The following is a 16,129-nucleotide window of genomic DNA, read 5'->3' on the forward strand; positions in this document are numbered from 1 at the left end:
ATAACCCCAAGAACGTTCCACTGTCATTTTTTGGTCTCCCTGAATCAAGAGTGAACTTGCCTGGGGCTGAAATTCATTGGTAAAACAACACATATGTACATTCACATGTTCATATTCTTTTCCGGGGGGAAATAAGTTTATAGAGGAGATAGCTAGAAAGGTTAATAGTGTTTTTTATTTATTTTACCCCACATGCAGATATCTTGGACCTGATATCACATGTGCATTAAAATCCAAGTGAAAGAGTTGTTAATGATGATTGTTTAAATTGTTTCCCATGTATGTAGTAATATGCATTATTCTCAAGGTAACCTAGAAGTTAGGTTTATGCAAGCCATTCTAATTATTTTAACTTGTAATTTGAGTATATACAGCAGATTAACGATAATTCTTACAAGTGGGCATACAAGCCCAACAGATTGAATTACCTAAATTACTAAGAAATTATATGTTCATAATCCACACAATCACTCAATTTCTTTTCTATTTTAATTATTCTCTCTCTGTATTTTTTCCAAAAGGACTACTTATCTGTAATTTACCCCCAATCACTACTTTTGTTTCAAAACTCTTATAAATACATTTTGTTGGACAAAATTTGGAGAAAAACAAGCCCACAAGACACATTAGATATGGTACTATGCTAAATTAAACTTTGAAGGTACTATGTAACCTGATTTTATATTCTGTCAGGGCACATTAACATCTATTCTAATTCTGCCTTTAAGATATGTTTGTTTAGCCATGTCTGGTCTGGGTAAGATCTCTCCTAAATAGACCCTCTACACTGCTTCCAGAGTTATCATACTATGACAAGAACCTGATCTAGCCACTTTTTCTCCCTAATCACTTCTGACTGAAAACCCTAACCTGTAGAATAAGTTTAAAATCTGATTTTCTTGGCCGGTATGAATTGTCCAAGCAGTGAATACTTACATATCACATTTGTCTTTTTGTACAAAGGGCTTGGTTTATGCTAAAATGCTGTTCTTAAATACTCTCCTTCATTTTTTAATTGAATTGAATTCAAATTTCTTCAAATTGTTTTATCATCTACACTCATCCCTGCATTATGTCTGAAATAATTAGATATTTTGTCTCAATTTTTTAAATCATTTTACATGTGTTTCAAGGGTTTGTCATTCTTATGTCCTCTAGGAGATCACAGCCTAACATATTAGGAACTCCAGTCATGTTTATTGATTTTTTTTAACATTGTAGCCTTATGAGAAATTCATAATGTAGTCATATTTTTATAAAGTATCTTAATTTTTGACAAATTCTGGCTTCTGCTCAGAATGTCAAAGATACTTGATCATATACTAGGTAAGGAGGGGACTTTAGTTTGTATGTAAAAACATGAAAAGTTTGATCTGATAAACACCATACTTTAAAATCATCTGAATCAAGACTAGAACAAAAGTCAAGACCAAACTATATACAGAATCAGCATATGAATCTGTGTTCTATTCAGGCTACCCAGGCATTCACCTACATAGCTCTTTATTTGTTTATATCTCCTTTTTTACATATTTACATAGTTTGTCTTCACAATCAGATGGTGAATTTCCTGAGTGCTATAAACTATTTTCATGAGGTGTACATGCAAATATGCTCTGTGCAGTACTCTACAGAGAATGCATATTCATTACTATCGCTGTCCTCTGGATATACTAAGTGAAAGTTCACTCTTAAGATCTCTCAGCAAACACTCCTCATTGTAAGGAGTGTGCCATCCTTATCTTGCACTCTTGTCTTTTCAGAGATCAAAATTTGACTTCCTGTTACAATTTAACAAATTTTACTCTATTTCTTGACACTTTTAACAAAGACAATCTCTAGTGTAAAGCAATGGGAAAATATTGGCTAGTCAGAGCCAATTAAATTAATTCAATAAGAAATTGTTGAAATGCCTCCCAATTAATAGCATTCTGTGGTGCCTGAGCAAAGATCCAAATGAAAAAAACAAGAACTTTTACCTAGAGATGTTTAAAATGTCTATAGTTATGGAGAATATTTTCATATAACAAAGAAAGTAAAATACAGTGTAAATCCTAATTATTATAGTTAAGAGAAAAGATTACTTTCCATATGTTTTAACTGAGCATTTGCCAGTTCAGCATATTGACTCTGTGTTAAGCTTCACTCTGTATGAGGGCATATGGACCTTCAAAGTGACTTCTAATTTCAGGGTGAGTCATTTTTCTGTATAAGTGTTTGTTCTCTATCATTATTTAATGTGAATTTAATTTCCAAGTTTCTGGGAAGAAGTTTTTTAGAAGTCTTAGTTGATCACATTTTTCCCGGCCATGATATTTCCATATCATATTATATAGCAATGGTTCCTGAACTTCAGTAGACATCCTCATCACCTATAGGGCCTGTTAAATGCCAGATTATAGTGTTCTGATCCCAGATTTTCTGAGTGAGTAGTAGGTCTCAGTTGGAACCGAGAACATGCATTTTCAGCTTTGTGTTGAACATGTGAGAGATGCTGTTAGTCCTACTGGGGAACCACATAGGCATCGAGAACACAAAGTTGAGAGGTTATCAGTAACTTATACAAAAGTCTTTCCTCTATTTCTGAACTTTAGTTTTTGAATCCACTAAATGAGAATTATAATGCTTTCCTCAAAGTGCTGGTCCAAGGATTTTGTGTGCGATGTCTAAAAGGTGTTTCCACAGTGCAAGGAATCACTGAATACATTTTAGAGGTTATTATTACTATCTTATCATTATCTGCAGCAAACTGTGACTGACGAGTTGTAACAAACCCAGAATTAGTCCTAGAAATATGAACAAATCAAACAGAAGCATACCTTCAAGGTATTCACATTTAAGGGATGGACATGTAAACATAAGATCTGACAGTTACAGTAATACATATATGAGATGGCTACAGTTTTTATACAAAAGAAGCAGCAGAAATCAGACATATTTTGTGGCTGAGGTGAAGGCTTAATAGTTGATTGATGAAGGTAAGCACCCTGTAAACATCTGTTAAGTAAGTAGATCTTAATGGAATTCATCATAGGAGTTGTCAGTAAAAGTAGGTGGTAGAGCATTCTAAAGAAAGGAGTCATGTATTTATGCAGAGTAAAAGCACGTGATTGTTTGAAATTACTATGAAACTACATCTGATATAGACATGATGGGTAAGCAGGAAGTCAGGGGCCAATTAAATCATGCAAGATCTTTTATTCCAGATTAGAATTTATTCTGTAGGCAATGTTAAGGCTTCTTTTCTTCTATAATCTTTAAACAGTAGAATGAAATAATCATAATTTTCATCTAATTTGGTCCTCCCCTTTTTCCCCCCACCCCATGAGTCTGACTCAGAAATCCTTTTGGTGCCTCTGGGCAGCTCTGTATTCAAAACCGCAGGTGGTTTCACTGCAGCTTTTAATCTGTGTAACAAGGAAGACTGAATATTTATTGTTTAGTGTGAGAAAATATGCTCATTGCTTCCTAAATCTACCAGCTCCCTGAGAATTTGCACTTTATAAATTTTAAAACCTTTATATTCCATGTGTAAGTTTAGTATTTTGTGGTTTGAGAGTTACTATCATAAGATCTTAAGATTTTCTTTTCCAGCTAACTAGTTTTTACATTAATGCATTAGGCAGAATTCTATGATTACCCTCCCACATCCTTGTGTAACGCCTTCCCCTTCAGTGCAGGAGGGACTTGTGACTATATGTGATATCATTGCCTTGATCATGTTGCCTGTTGTGGCAAAGGAACTTCACAGATATATTTATGGGTACCTTTTGAGTTCACTGAAGGAAGATTAATAAGGGCAGGCCTGACATAATGAGGTGAGGTCTTCATAAAAGAATGAAGAATCAGAAAGACATTGTCCCCCTGGCCTGGAAGAAAGCAAACAGCCAGCTTGTGAGCTGTCTATGGGGGTCATGTGGCAAAGAACTAGGTGACTTCTAGTTGGTGACATCAGTTCCTGAGTGACAGTTAATGAGAAAATGGGGAAGTCAGAAAGATAGCCTCAAGGAAATAAATTTGCCAACAGTTAGAGAATGTGAGGAGGACCCTAAAAATAGATGGGGATCACAGCCGCAGCCGATGCCTATAATTCAGCCTGGTGACATTGAGAATCAGGCCAGGCTAAGCTGTGCTTGCCCCCTCATCCATAGAAATTATGAGATATAAAAGTGTGTGCACCTTTAAACTGCTAAGCTTGTTATAATTTGTTATGCAGAAATAACAAGAAACAAACTTTAGAGAGGTAGAATGATCTCATGGTCATTATCTGGCAAAGACTAGACTTGACTATTCTGATTCTAAGGCAAAGAGTGCGGGGAAAAACTTGAAGACTGGGGAGGTTATAAGGAACATTTCCAGCATGAGCTAATAAAGCCCTGAACTAATAGATGAAATGGAATTTTTAACTGGAATAAAATGGATTTTATTTAAAGGGATAGATTTGAAAGAGAAGACCTATTTCAGGGGAACTTCACGAATGATTCTAAGATATGGAGCAAAATAAAAGATCAAATTTGGGTGCCTTAGTGACTAGGGTAGTTAACATGTAGAATTAAGAAGGGTATTGAGAGAAATTAGTTCAAAAATAAATGAAAATATGTTTTTTCTTTAAAATATTGATGTTGAAGTACCTATGTAGCATATAAAAGTATGACTTAGTAGGCTTGTGGAGTCAGGGAGTTTAGGACTAGGAAAGGGATTTTGACTATACAAAGCTCTATCATCTCATAACAAAGGAAATTTTTAGTTTTAGCCTTTTTAATTGTCATCACTCTTCATGTATGCATCACACTTCCAACAGAATTCCCTTAGTACATCCTCCTTACCCTGAGAATTATGCTATGTAGAAACTGAATATCCATCAAAAATTACTTTATGGTGAGTCACTGAAGGTTGCCAGTACCTAATAGTATTGCCTATATCCTACAAGTATTATATACTTATTAAACATCATGTGTGTTTCAATGTTTTAAATTGACTTTAGCTCTATTTCCCTGTATGAACAGTTTTTTTTTAAACATACACTGTAATGTCAGTCAAAAGTAACAGAGCAGCTCATTTTCAAGTTGGCTGAATATAGTGTAATTTTACTGTAAGCTACTTGATAAATAACTTTTCAGTGTTTGGAAACATGAGAGGGAATTTCTGAATGCTGTTTCTCAAAAGGTGAACGTTAGATTGCTTGGATTTGAATCACCTGAGGTGCTAGTTAAGAAGATGCAGACTCTTCATCTCAATGCAGACTTTTCAAATTGGAATTCCTGATTGTCAGGAATAGAAATCCTAATATTTATTAAGTACCTCTGGTAATCTTTATGCTTACTGTGTTTGAGGATGCATAGGATTAAAAATCAGTAAGCCAAGTATTGGTAGATATTCAAGGAAAGAAAGGGGATGGGTCCCGATCTACAAAGTTTAGAAAATTCTATGTACTTTATGAGTCTATTCTTAGAAGGACATGGTCTAAAACTAAATCAAAATGTTCTTTAGCTTTTTAACATTTCTGAAAATTACATAAAAAATTCCTTTAGTCAACATATTAGCAGTATTATTTGACCACATAATGTTTTTGTTTCATGTTTTTTTGTACTGAACTCTGTGGAATCTGCTTTGAGAAATGATAGATTACGTATTTAATTTATATACAGTTTCCTTTGTAATGAGATGATAGACCTTTGTATAGTATAGTAACTCCATTTGGTGTTACAAAAACTAGTTTTTGCCTAATGTTTCATTTAACATCAGTTGTATAAAACCATAATTTGAGTGACTGAAATATTAACATGTGACATAGAGCTTGTGAATTCTCTGAAGCTAAACATAAAAGAAAATAAAAAGAGAGGTTCTGTCCCTTGAGTTTAAAGTCCCTGAATCATATATGATAGGTGAAGTGAAATATTAGTATATAAATTTAGAGTGTATACCAAAAATCGGTGACTTCAAAGGTGTGCTTGCCATTTACATCTGGATCATGCTGGACACCAAATTGGATCATGCTGGACATTTCTGTAAATAAGAAAAAGAAATAGTACTAATAATACCTGTATGTGGCGCACGTGTGTGTGTGTGTGTGTGTGTATGCCTAACTTGGAATTTTCTGATTGCTAAGTGTATAGCTCAAAACTTACCAGGCCATACTGTGAGATATGTAAGACTTCTTAAGGAAAGAAATCAAACAGTTGTTCTGTGTGGGTATGAATGGTTGATGAAAGCAAATAATCACCAAAAGTCTTTGAGAAACTTTCCTTTTTCAAATGTCTTATTTTCTAGAAAGAGCTTTATTGAGATATAATAGACAACAAATAGTACACACTTGAAGTGTTCAGTTTGATACATTTTTACAAGTGTATATATAGTGATGAAACCATTACCACAGACAAGATAGCGAACACATTCATCAACTACAAATGTTTATTCATATTCCTTCATAATCCCTTCCATCTAGCTTTCTCTGTCCATGCCCACCACATTCTCAGGAAACCGCTGTTCGGCTTTCTGTCATTATAGATTAGTTTACATTTTCTAGAATTTTATATAAATAGACCATATAATGTGTACTCTTTCTATTCTTTTTTATTTCTTTCAGCATAAATATTTTGAGTCCTCCATGTTGTTGTGTGTATAAAGTTTATTCCTATTTATTGCTGACTAGCATTCTATTATATAGATCTATACTATAATTTATTTATCCATTTCCCTGGAGATAGACATTTGGGTTGTTTACAGTTTGGAGCTATTGTAATAAAGCTACTATGAGCATGTGTGTATAGGTCTTTGTAGGCATATATGTTTTCATTTCTTTTGGGTAAATGACTAGGAGCAGAATGCCTGGGTTATATGGCAGACCTATGCTTAATTTTTAAAGATACTTCCAATCTATTTTCTAAAGTAGTTGTATTTCTTCATGAAGTCCAACATTCTTATTTTATTATTTTTATTATTTCCTTTATGAATCATGCTTTTGTATTATATATGAGATATTGTTGCTTTACCCAAGATCACAAAGCATTTCTTCCATAAATTTCATATTTTTGGGTTTAAATGCATTTTGAGTTATTTTATATTTTCAATGCACTTCTCTTGTATTTCTCTCAGCTTTATTATTTCTAGGTCAGTTTCAATAAATTGTCTATCTCATTATAGATAGCATTTTCCTGCTTCTTTGAATGCATCATAGTTTTTTATTGGATTTCAGGATTTGTGATTTTTACCTTTTCAGTATTGAGTATTCCCATATTTCTGTAAGTATCATTAAGCTTTGTTCTGGTTAAGTTACTTAGTTTCCAGCCCTAGGACTGTCATGGAGCCCTTTTAGATGGTTCTTGTCCCAACCTCAGTTTCCTCACACAGATGCACTGATCAGTATTTACTTTGCAGAATACGAGAGGACACTGAAGATATCTGGATTCTCTCTGCCGCTCTCTCCTTTTTAATATTCTGCCCTGCCGTATCTCACTGCTTTGGGCTTCTCAGACCTTAGTTCCATCACCTTAACTCATGGATGCCACCAGGTTCTGAATGAGTTTTGCTCCATGCAGCACAGCTTGGAAAATCTCTTAAGGCATTAAGCAAGGACAATTTTTAGGATTTACCTCATTTGTTTTCCATCTTGTGGGGACCATAATCCATTATTAGGGTGTTCAACATTTTGAATTCTCTTGTTTACAGATAAGAAGTAAATCCAGTTTGTTACTCCATCTAGGCTAAAAACAGTCTTCTTGTCTTTGTTTATGCAATATAGGGAAACATTTATTTTACTTCAATGGTAGTGTTTTAATTTTACCGGTTTGCTTGTTTACTTTAAGGTGATAAATGAATTTAAGAGGATGAACATGAATAAGAGTGAAATGTATCCATCCTCACTCTGACAGAATGTTTTAGATTAATAATCCTGGTAGTTTTGAAAGTTAGAAATTATTTTATTTAGCCACAGAAATTCAGTACTATTATAGATTACTGTGGGAATGGAAAGGGAAGTTATAATATGTCTACAATAAGAAATAAATATAAATCTCTAACTGGATTTCACTTATTATCAAGAATGAACATTGTATCAACAAAAGTATTTTTTCTTTGTTTTTAATTCATGTTTTTAATCAATGTTTTAATATAAGGATTAGAGCAAATACAAACATCAGTCATACAGGACTCATCATCCAATGTTCAATCTTGGGATTATATTAACAAATATTCAAATTTGCTAGCTTTTTAATTCTTATTCACTTATAGAGGGACACAATCACTGCTCTTCTCCTCAGGTTATTTCCAAAAGATATTTTATGGTTTCTTCATATTCTAGGAAAGATGCCTCTCCCTTAGATTTATCATGGAAATTCAGTTCTTCATGGTTTCTATGAGATACGAAGAGAGAAGTTCTTGTTCCCATTAACTTTGGCAAATGATCTTCTTGGGACCCAGGAGGATATTTTACAAAATATATGAATCATCAGATATTTCTAAAAATGATCCTTTAATTCTTTGATCACTAAAAGTCATTCATTAGATTCAAGTAATGTCTCACAATATTATGGTCTCTACTGTTTCTGATGAGAAATCAGTTGTTACAGTTTTTGTAGCTTCTTTGTTAGTGAAAAGTTATTTCTCTCTGTTTTCAAGATAGATTTTTTCCTTTGTTTTCGTATTTTGTCATTTTTATTATGATGTGTCTGGATGTAGATCTGTTTTCATTTAACCAAGAGCAGGAGTGGTGGGAATATAAAATGCTGGCTGCTTGCCTCTCCTGAGAAAATCATGTAGCCCCTGGGAGCAGTCAGGGAGAAGCAGCCCATCTCCTTGGTCACAGTCACCCAGAGTGAAGCTTCCTTCTTGCTGAGTTAGGGGTAAGGTGGAGTACAGAGCAGGTCACGGCACACATACTGCAGACACCACCTTTTCTTACTAACCTTTAATAAGTTTTATTGAATAATTGTGTGTTCATTCGCTGGATGTTTTTAGCACAATTTTTAGAGACCTTAACCTTATGTGTATGTGTTTTTAAATAATTTTCACCGGTTGTGACTTTTTCACTACAGAAAGAGCCTGCGGGGTTACTTATGCTGATGTGAAAGTAATCTTCTGATTCCTTTTTTAAACTCATGTGTTTTCATAATTTGACTCATAAATTATTCTAAAATATCTTTCGGGCCTATCACTTTATTATTTTTGCAACTGTTTTTGGCTCTTTTTTCCTGCTATTTTTTCATAAAAGAAATCTGTATTCCTCTTCTTGACCCATTTTATATTCAAATTTTATTTATTTTCTCTATAGGAGATGAAACAATTCCATAACTTCCCTTTTCCTTGTAGTTATAGGCAATTTTAAATTATGTTCTTCCTCTTTCCTTTATAAACTCCTTATGCAAAGATCATATATGAACTTAAAAAATGATTGAATAGTTTGATATATTTTTAATGTAGTGATTTCCTAATTTAGTTATTTTTTCCCCTAATTATGCTGTCAGTTGCCTTCCTTCCCCTTTTTTATCTGCAGTTAAATATATCTGAACTCCTACCTTTAGGAAGTTCTGCTGCAGAGAACTCCGCTCTAGTATGGCTGCATTAAGGATCACTATGTCTATAAAAACTAGTGAAGGGGAGAACCCTACCCCAGAAATACATGGTAAATATAGATCTGAGTAAAGAAAAAAGTGGCAATCCATAGGAGTCAGTGGGACTGAAAAAAAGATAATAAAACAATAGATCTGTATCAGATAAAAAGTATTTATTTATGCTTATTTATGATATCTTTAATTTTTCAGAAGAGTGATGATAAGAGGATTTAAAGAAAGAAAAATGATGGCAAATTGACAACTGCCCCCAAAGTATACACAGTGACATGGAAGAAGTCTACTTACTAAAACTAATGTTTTACCTGGCTGAATGGCCACTATTTTAATTAATACAAATTTAATTAATTGAAGCAGACTCATTAACCATCTGTGATGTTCCAGACATTGTTCTCAATGCTAGGTATAAATCTATAGAGAACTATGAAAATTCAGAATACCTGAAAAGAAAAGGAGGAAAATCGAGATAAGAAAGGAGAGAAATAGTGGAAGAGAAAAAGGAAAAAAAAAAGTAACAAAGCAAGAGAGAAACAAAATTAAAATTCCAACTTATGCTGTATTTTATGTATACATGAATTATTTTGAACCTTGTGAATGTTCGAATAGGTAATTAATGTAAAAAAATACATTGCTCAGAAAACAAGAAAATCTGTTAAAAATAATCAGTGAAACTATGGTGTACATTGTACAGAGAAACATAATAACATATTCAGAAAGCTAATTTACCAACACAGATGTTTTACTGACACAAATGATTCATTTTCACCAATGGTAGATAGATGAGGGGCAGTTTGCTTTTACTTACACGTTCTGAGTGCTACAGGATTCCATAAAATCAATTGTTTGGTGACTAGAAAATTGCATCATTAGAGGTGTTTCAAAGGAGTCACACTTGCCTGCTGCTTTAGAGTTTACTCAAATGGATATTTTTATTTTCTTATAGTTACTTTAGTGGATGAGCTTTAAAAAAATTCTGCCATCTATTATCTTTTGGGCTTGCAATAAAACACCTTTTTCAATAGAAAATAAAAGAAGTCTTTCAATCTTCAACAGAAAAAGGAACATTATAATCTGTACAAATATAACGACTACCCTCAGGCATCAAACCTAGAGTCAAGTAATTCTTTAAATATATTTTTCAATCAGATCACCAATGTAATCATTTTGATTCAGCCTAAGGAATCATAGTATATAAGATATAAAATCTTTTCCTAGAAGAGCTTGTAAGTGAAAGTTAACTTCTCGTCCAAACTTTTGGTTAATGTCATTGAGATTCACTCAACCTACTCTCAAGTGAAAAGAGGTTATTTGAAGGTTTCCTTGACCATTACCAAGTGAAAGGACACAGGGAACCTAGTTAGAACCTTAAAGGAGATTCCCTGAATATAGAGTACACTGATTGTTTCCATAGTGATTTAGCAGCTTTCTGTGCACACCTACAATCAGCTATCTGCCTTTTCCTCCATTCTGCACACCCTTTTTCCACTTCATGAATCAGGTTCTTTCATTACATTGACTAAATTACACCTTTCTTAGATCTAGCTGTTGGATGTGTGTGTGTGTGTGTGTGTGTGTGTGTGTGTGTGTGTGTGTGTAAAAGCATGTGTTTTTAACTTCAATTTCTTTGAATTCCTCATGTCTGTAAATCCCATTCAGATATATGATAGAGACTCTGAAATAGGCTAGTTAATTACATTATTTCTGTTTGGGTAGAAAGTTTCATGCTTACCACCCTAGAGATTAGGCAGCCTGGGGTCAGATACCTCTTCACATTTGATCCTACTGGCCAGAGTCATGTGCTACAGAACATGGTAATTCATGGGCAAAGACCATCTACAAAAGATATTACATAGAAGAGGGATTTACTATTAAAAGTCAAACCTAGGAATTCAAAGTCATTGAGTACAGACACTATAGAAGATTATAAAGTTATTTTCACAGTTCGATATAATTTTTAGATTTTATTACTGTAATCTGTAAAATGTAAAATATTAGGAGTCTCTAATAAAATATTGTGGTCTGGTATTAGATTTGCAAAAAGCTGCTCTTTCCTCTCCTCCCTAGCTCTTTCTGGGGTTTTGTATTTATGAATAATTGGTAGAGTGTAAACCAAAGTACCCTAAGTACCCAAGATAAATTCCACAAATTATGCAGGTTATACCTCACAGCTCATGAACAAGCTTTGTAAGCCAGAAAGAGAAAGACTTTGTTGAAACTGACAAATGCTCCTTTTTAGCTCATTATTAGTGGTGCAGAAATAATAAGGAATATTCACATGGCTGCTGATTATTCAAAGAAAGTGATGATAAAATAAAGAAGATTTTCTTGAGGACAAACCAATCTCTCTCTTGGGCTATGCCAACAATTATTAACTAATTTCCTGAGTAACCTAGAGTATTTTCTCCAAAACAGTTTATATCCTAAACTTTTTTCAAAAGGAATATCTGATGGAGTGAGGATCAGAAAAGAGATCTGATTTTGGTAGTCCTTCAACTGTTTTCTCTCTTTGGTATTTTGAACATAACAGTAGTCTATTGAAAATTAATATCTTTATATATTTGTTCCCCTCACGGAAGTGGGCTTTCTTTCATCATTTAACTGTTTACCTGCAGAATCTGGCATGGTTTCAAATACATGCTAAGAGCTCAAGATTTTTATATAAAGAATAGTTTAATCACTTCCATTGAAGTGGTCTCAGACTTTTCCTTAATAATTTTTTAAGGTAGTAACACTGTTCTTTACTGCTTCTCCTGGACTGAGTGAAACAGTTCTTATAGTATTCTTCTAAGGTGCAGAATAGTAAATACAGTATTAAATAAATATAAATATATAATCAATCACTTGGGTGAAAGTGATGTAAGAATTTGCCTCAGTAATTTTCAAAGGAGATTACTCTACTCCTGATTGATGATTCTACTGGCTGAGCAAGATAGTTCTTAGTGCTCTTCTAGGGTATTTAGTCTTAATAGATATTCAGTGTTCCTGAGCCATAATGATTGAACTAGGTTCCATGTTTTTGAGGGAAAGGGACTCTTATAACTCATGTTCTAGAAGATTCCACATAAATATAAAAAGCACTGACTAACATAAAAGGTAATGATATTGAACATGGAACACTGGTTAAATTAGTATAGAAAAATAATATTTTTCATTTTTCATTTTTTTAGGTGCGCAGTCTAACTCACAATTACATCTGCCAGTTTTTCCACCTTAGCTCTTGATGAGATAATTTTAAAATCCCAAATAAAGCAGATTGTTATTCTACAGTCCAAATCTCATAAAGACACACAATATAACTGGTATAAAATCCTTTACTTTGAGACTTCAAGAAATCTTCAGGAAAATAATTTTTGTTGAGAGGATACTTGATGAATTTTCCTAGGCAGATGTTTTTGAACTTTTTTATTGCATATAAAACACAACAATATTATCAGACAACTTTGAGCAGCTACACACCAAAAGCAACCACTGTTTTGATTATTAAAGAAAAAGTGCTGAAATGTCTAGAATCTCCTCTGGAAAAATAGAGAGGGGAGTTGCAAGGATTATGAAGGAAGGTAATCCTACATATTCCTCTGTTTATTGTTTGCCCTCTAATTTTGCTGACCATTGCACCAACACAGTACATAATAGATGACATACATATTTTGGAAAATGAAAAAAAAGGAAAGAAATATGTATTTTTAAATGGTAAAAATAGAATGAAAGCCTGGAAGAGAAGCAATAAGGAGAGAAAGAGAGAGAAAGGTGTGGAAGAGTAATTCTCAATAGTTCCAATATTTCTTCTTCACCTTTGGTTATATCTTTGGTGTTGGTGTATCCATGTTTCTCTGCTTCTCAAAATATGTCTGTGGGCCAGCAGTGGACTTTCAGGCTCCATCCTAATCCCAGTGAATCAGAATCTGCATTTTAACAAGATCCAAAGATGGATGGCATGTACACTCCATTTTGAGAAACAGTGCTCAAGATCACAATGTAATGTGACATGCAAAAGGAGAAAAAAAGGGAACTCTAAAGACAGAAAATGAAACATGAATACACATGAAATCAGCAAATGAACTATGTACTATAAAGAAAATTTCTATTGATTCTATAAATATGTAATTCATCAGTCATTTTATAAAACTAAAGAGTGAAAATAGGGATTAATTTTAAGTCTTAAGAAAGATATTATGATTGGCTCTTGTCAATGCTTTTTCCTGTTCATCTGATTAGTAAGCCTATAAACTGTCACATGGGCTAATATTAAAAGCAACAAATTATACTTTTATTTTATTTGAATGATGCTCATTAAAATTTTATGCTATATACAATTGCTATCAGATTTTATGTATCCAATAATATTACATTAAATACTTTTTAAAGGAAACAGCTAAAGGAAGCAGATGTGTGGATTCTTAAAATGCAGCTGTTATTAAAATTAAACAATTGGCAGAAGATTTTGGAATAATTTCTTATATATTATATAACAATTATAAAAGTTGTTTGTCAATACATCCAAATTTTCTTACACTGCCACTGCTTAAAGCTATGAACATGAAAACAGTAGACAGATTTATAGGAAAGAATATAAAATGAAAAAATGAGGCATATTCTGACTGAAAGATCATTCCATCTTTTACCTAATTTTTTTTAACTGAAGTTGAAATTAATTTTCAAATGTAAAAATCTCAAAATGGCTTTGGTTAGCAAAAATGAGATACTTCAGAAAGCATGTTTATGAGAAAACCCTTTATCCTGTATGTTTGATTTACAATTAAATCAATAGATTTATAATTACAAGACAGAATTGATATGTTTATGCCCTTTCCCTCCTTCCCAAATGTTAGAAAATTTTCTTACTCTCAAAAACTGCCTATATTACATAAAACTTCTTTGTGGTAAAAATCTTAACCAGGTAATTTTTTAAAATTTGTGAACAATCATAAACATATATTTTCAAGAACAGGCCAGAATATTTATATAGTTTTATCCCTTACAAATATTTATTTTATTTTTTAAAGTCATTCAGTAAGGTAAGGTCATACCTCTCTGGAAATCAGTATAACTCAATGGATTATATAAATATGTACCCATTAAATACATCAAATTCAATATTTTCAAAGGCAATTCTCTGCATAGAGCACAACAATGGAAAGCTGAATTTATTTTGTTCAACATATTTTTTAATATTTTAAAAGTAAGTTAATACATGGTAAAATCAAGTGATTTATGCACTTAATGCTAAAAAAACTAATTTCATGTAAATATCATTGCTCATTTGAAATGAAAGCTTAGGAAAATGGAAGAGCTTTCTCCCTCAACTATATTTAAGGTTTTGTTTTACTAATATCCTTATGATAACCTTAGTCTACCATTTTTTATTTCTAATCTATTAAAATTACCTCTACTTACCGGCTGCTTTAGACTTAAGAAATTTCAAATTAAATGAATATTTTAAACCTGATTTTCAGAGAACAAATAATTCCTAAGCATACCATTGAACAAGGACTCTTAACCATCCACAATAAGTTTAAATATCAATAAGTGAATTCATGTTTTAATAAAAGTATTCACATTCATACTGAATGGATTCTTCAGCCAAATGAAGAGCATTTATCTCTATGTAAATTGCACTGCAAATATGTATATTTAAATATTCATAATATTCAGGTTAATGTCCTTCTCTTTACTAAAGATAACAACAGCTTTCTCATCTTAGGTATTCTTTGACAATTATGTTCACCTCACATTGTTCATGATAAAATCATAGCTCAAATACATTGTACTTTTTTAGACATAACCAGGTAGTTGTGAATTTGCTTTTCCCAAGTATTCTTGTGGTTCAGAGAATTAAGATGATCTTTTAGTAAAACTTAAATCTAAAGAAAGGAAAGCAAAATTGTAAAATGGCCTGAGTTTTCAAATAGAGTATACAAAATATCCTGCACTAAAGGTACAAAAGCTTTATTTCTGTTTAATTTTAAAATTTATCCCTGAAGTAGGTGTATTTTTATATGCTCAAATGGAAATAGCAAATATTTGCCTTCAAATAAATGATACAGATAGGGAGAAGGTGCATAAGTGTCTTGAGTAAATGAAATCTGTTATATTTTGAAAGAGTATGTCACAGAATTTTTAAATGTTCATTTTATTTTCAGATGTAAAATATTTAAAAGAAGAGGATGCAAATCGCAAGACCTTCACTGTCAGCAGCACGCTGGATTTCCGAGTGGACCGGAGCGATGACGGTGTGGCAGTAATCTGCAGAGTAGACCACGAGTCCCTCAATGCCACCCCTCAGGTGGCCATGCAGGTGCTAGAAATACACTGTAAGTAAACGCTATTCCTTTCCCCTTTATCTCAGCAGCCAGTCTCTTTATGTACATGTAAAAAATCATTTCAAAATTACCTGAAGTTACAGCAAATGTGCCTCAAAAGCAGCAGAAAAATGAAGTAAAACTACGCTCATTAGTATTAATCCTGTTCAAAGGAAAGTAGTCCTTGCCTGAGTATCATTCTTGACAAGGAAGAAAAATAAAAGAGATCTTGTAAGGTTAAAACTCCTAATAACCCTCCAAATG

The 16,129-nt window shown here is 32.9% G+C and overlaps 1 protein-coding gene across 2 annotated transcripts in view; it reads left to right on the forward strand.

Moving 5' to 3' along the window:
• CADM2 (cell adhesion molecule 2) overlaps positions 1-16,129 on the forward strand; it is a 338,329-nt gene that overhangs the window by 176,548 nt on the left and 145,652 nt on the right. For both annotated transcript variants that reach the window (XM_036898781.2, XM_057501862.1), the window contains one exon: positions 15,707-15,877. In XM_036898781.2, coding sequence (XP_036754676.2) covers positions 15,707-15,877 — 171 coding nt within the window. The remainder of the gene's footprint in view (positions 1-15,706; positions 15,878-16,129) is intronic.

This window comes from Manis pentadactyla, chromosome 1 (assembly GCF_030020395.1).
Source record: "Manis pentadactyla isolate mManPen7 chromosome 1, mManPen7.hap1, whole genome shotgun sequence".
In the NCBI taxonomy this organism is placed as follows: Eukaryota; Metazoa; Chordata; class Mammalia; order Pholidota; family Manidae; genus Manis; species Manis pentadactyla.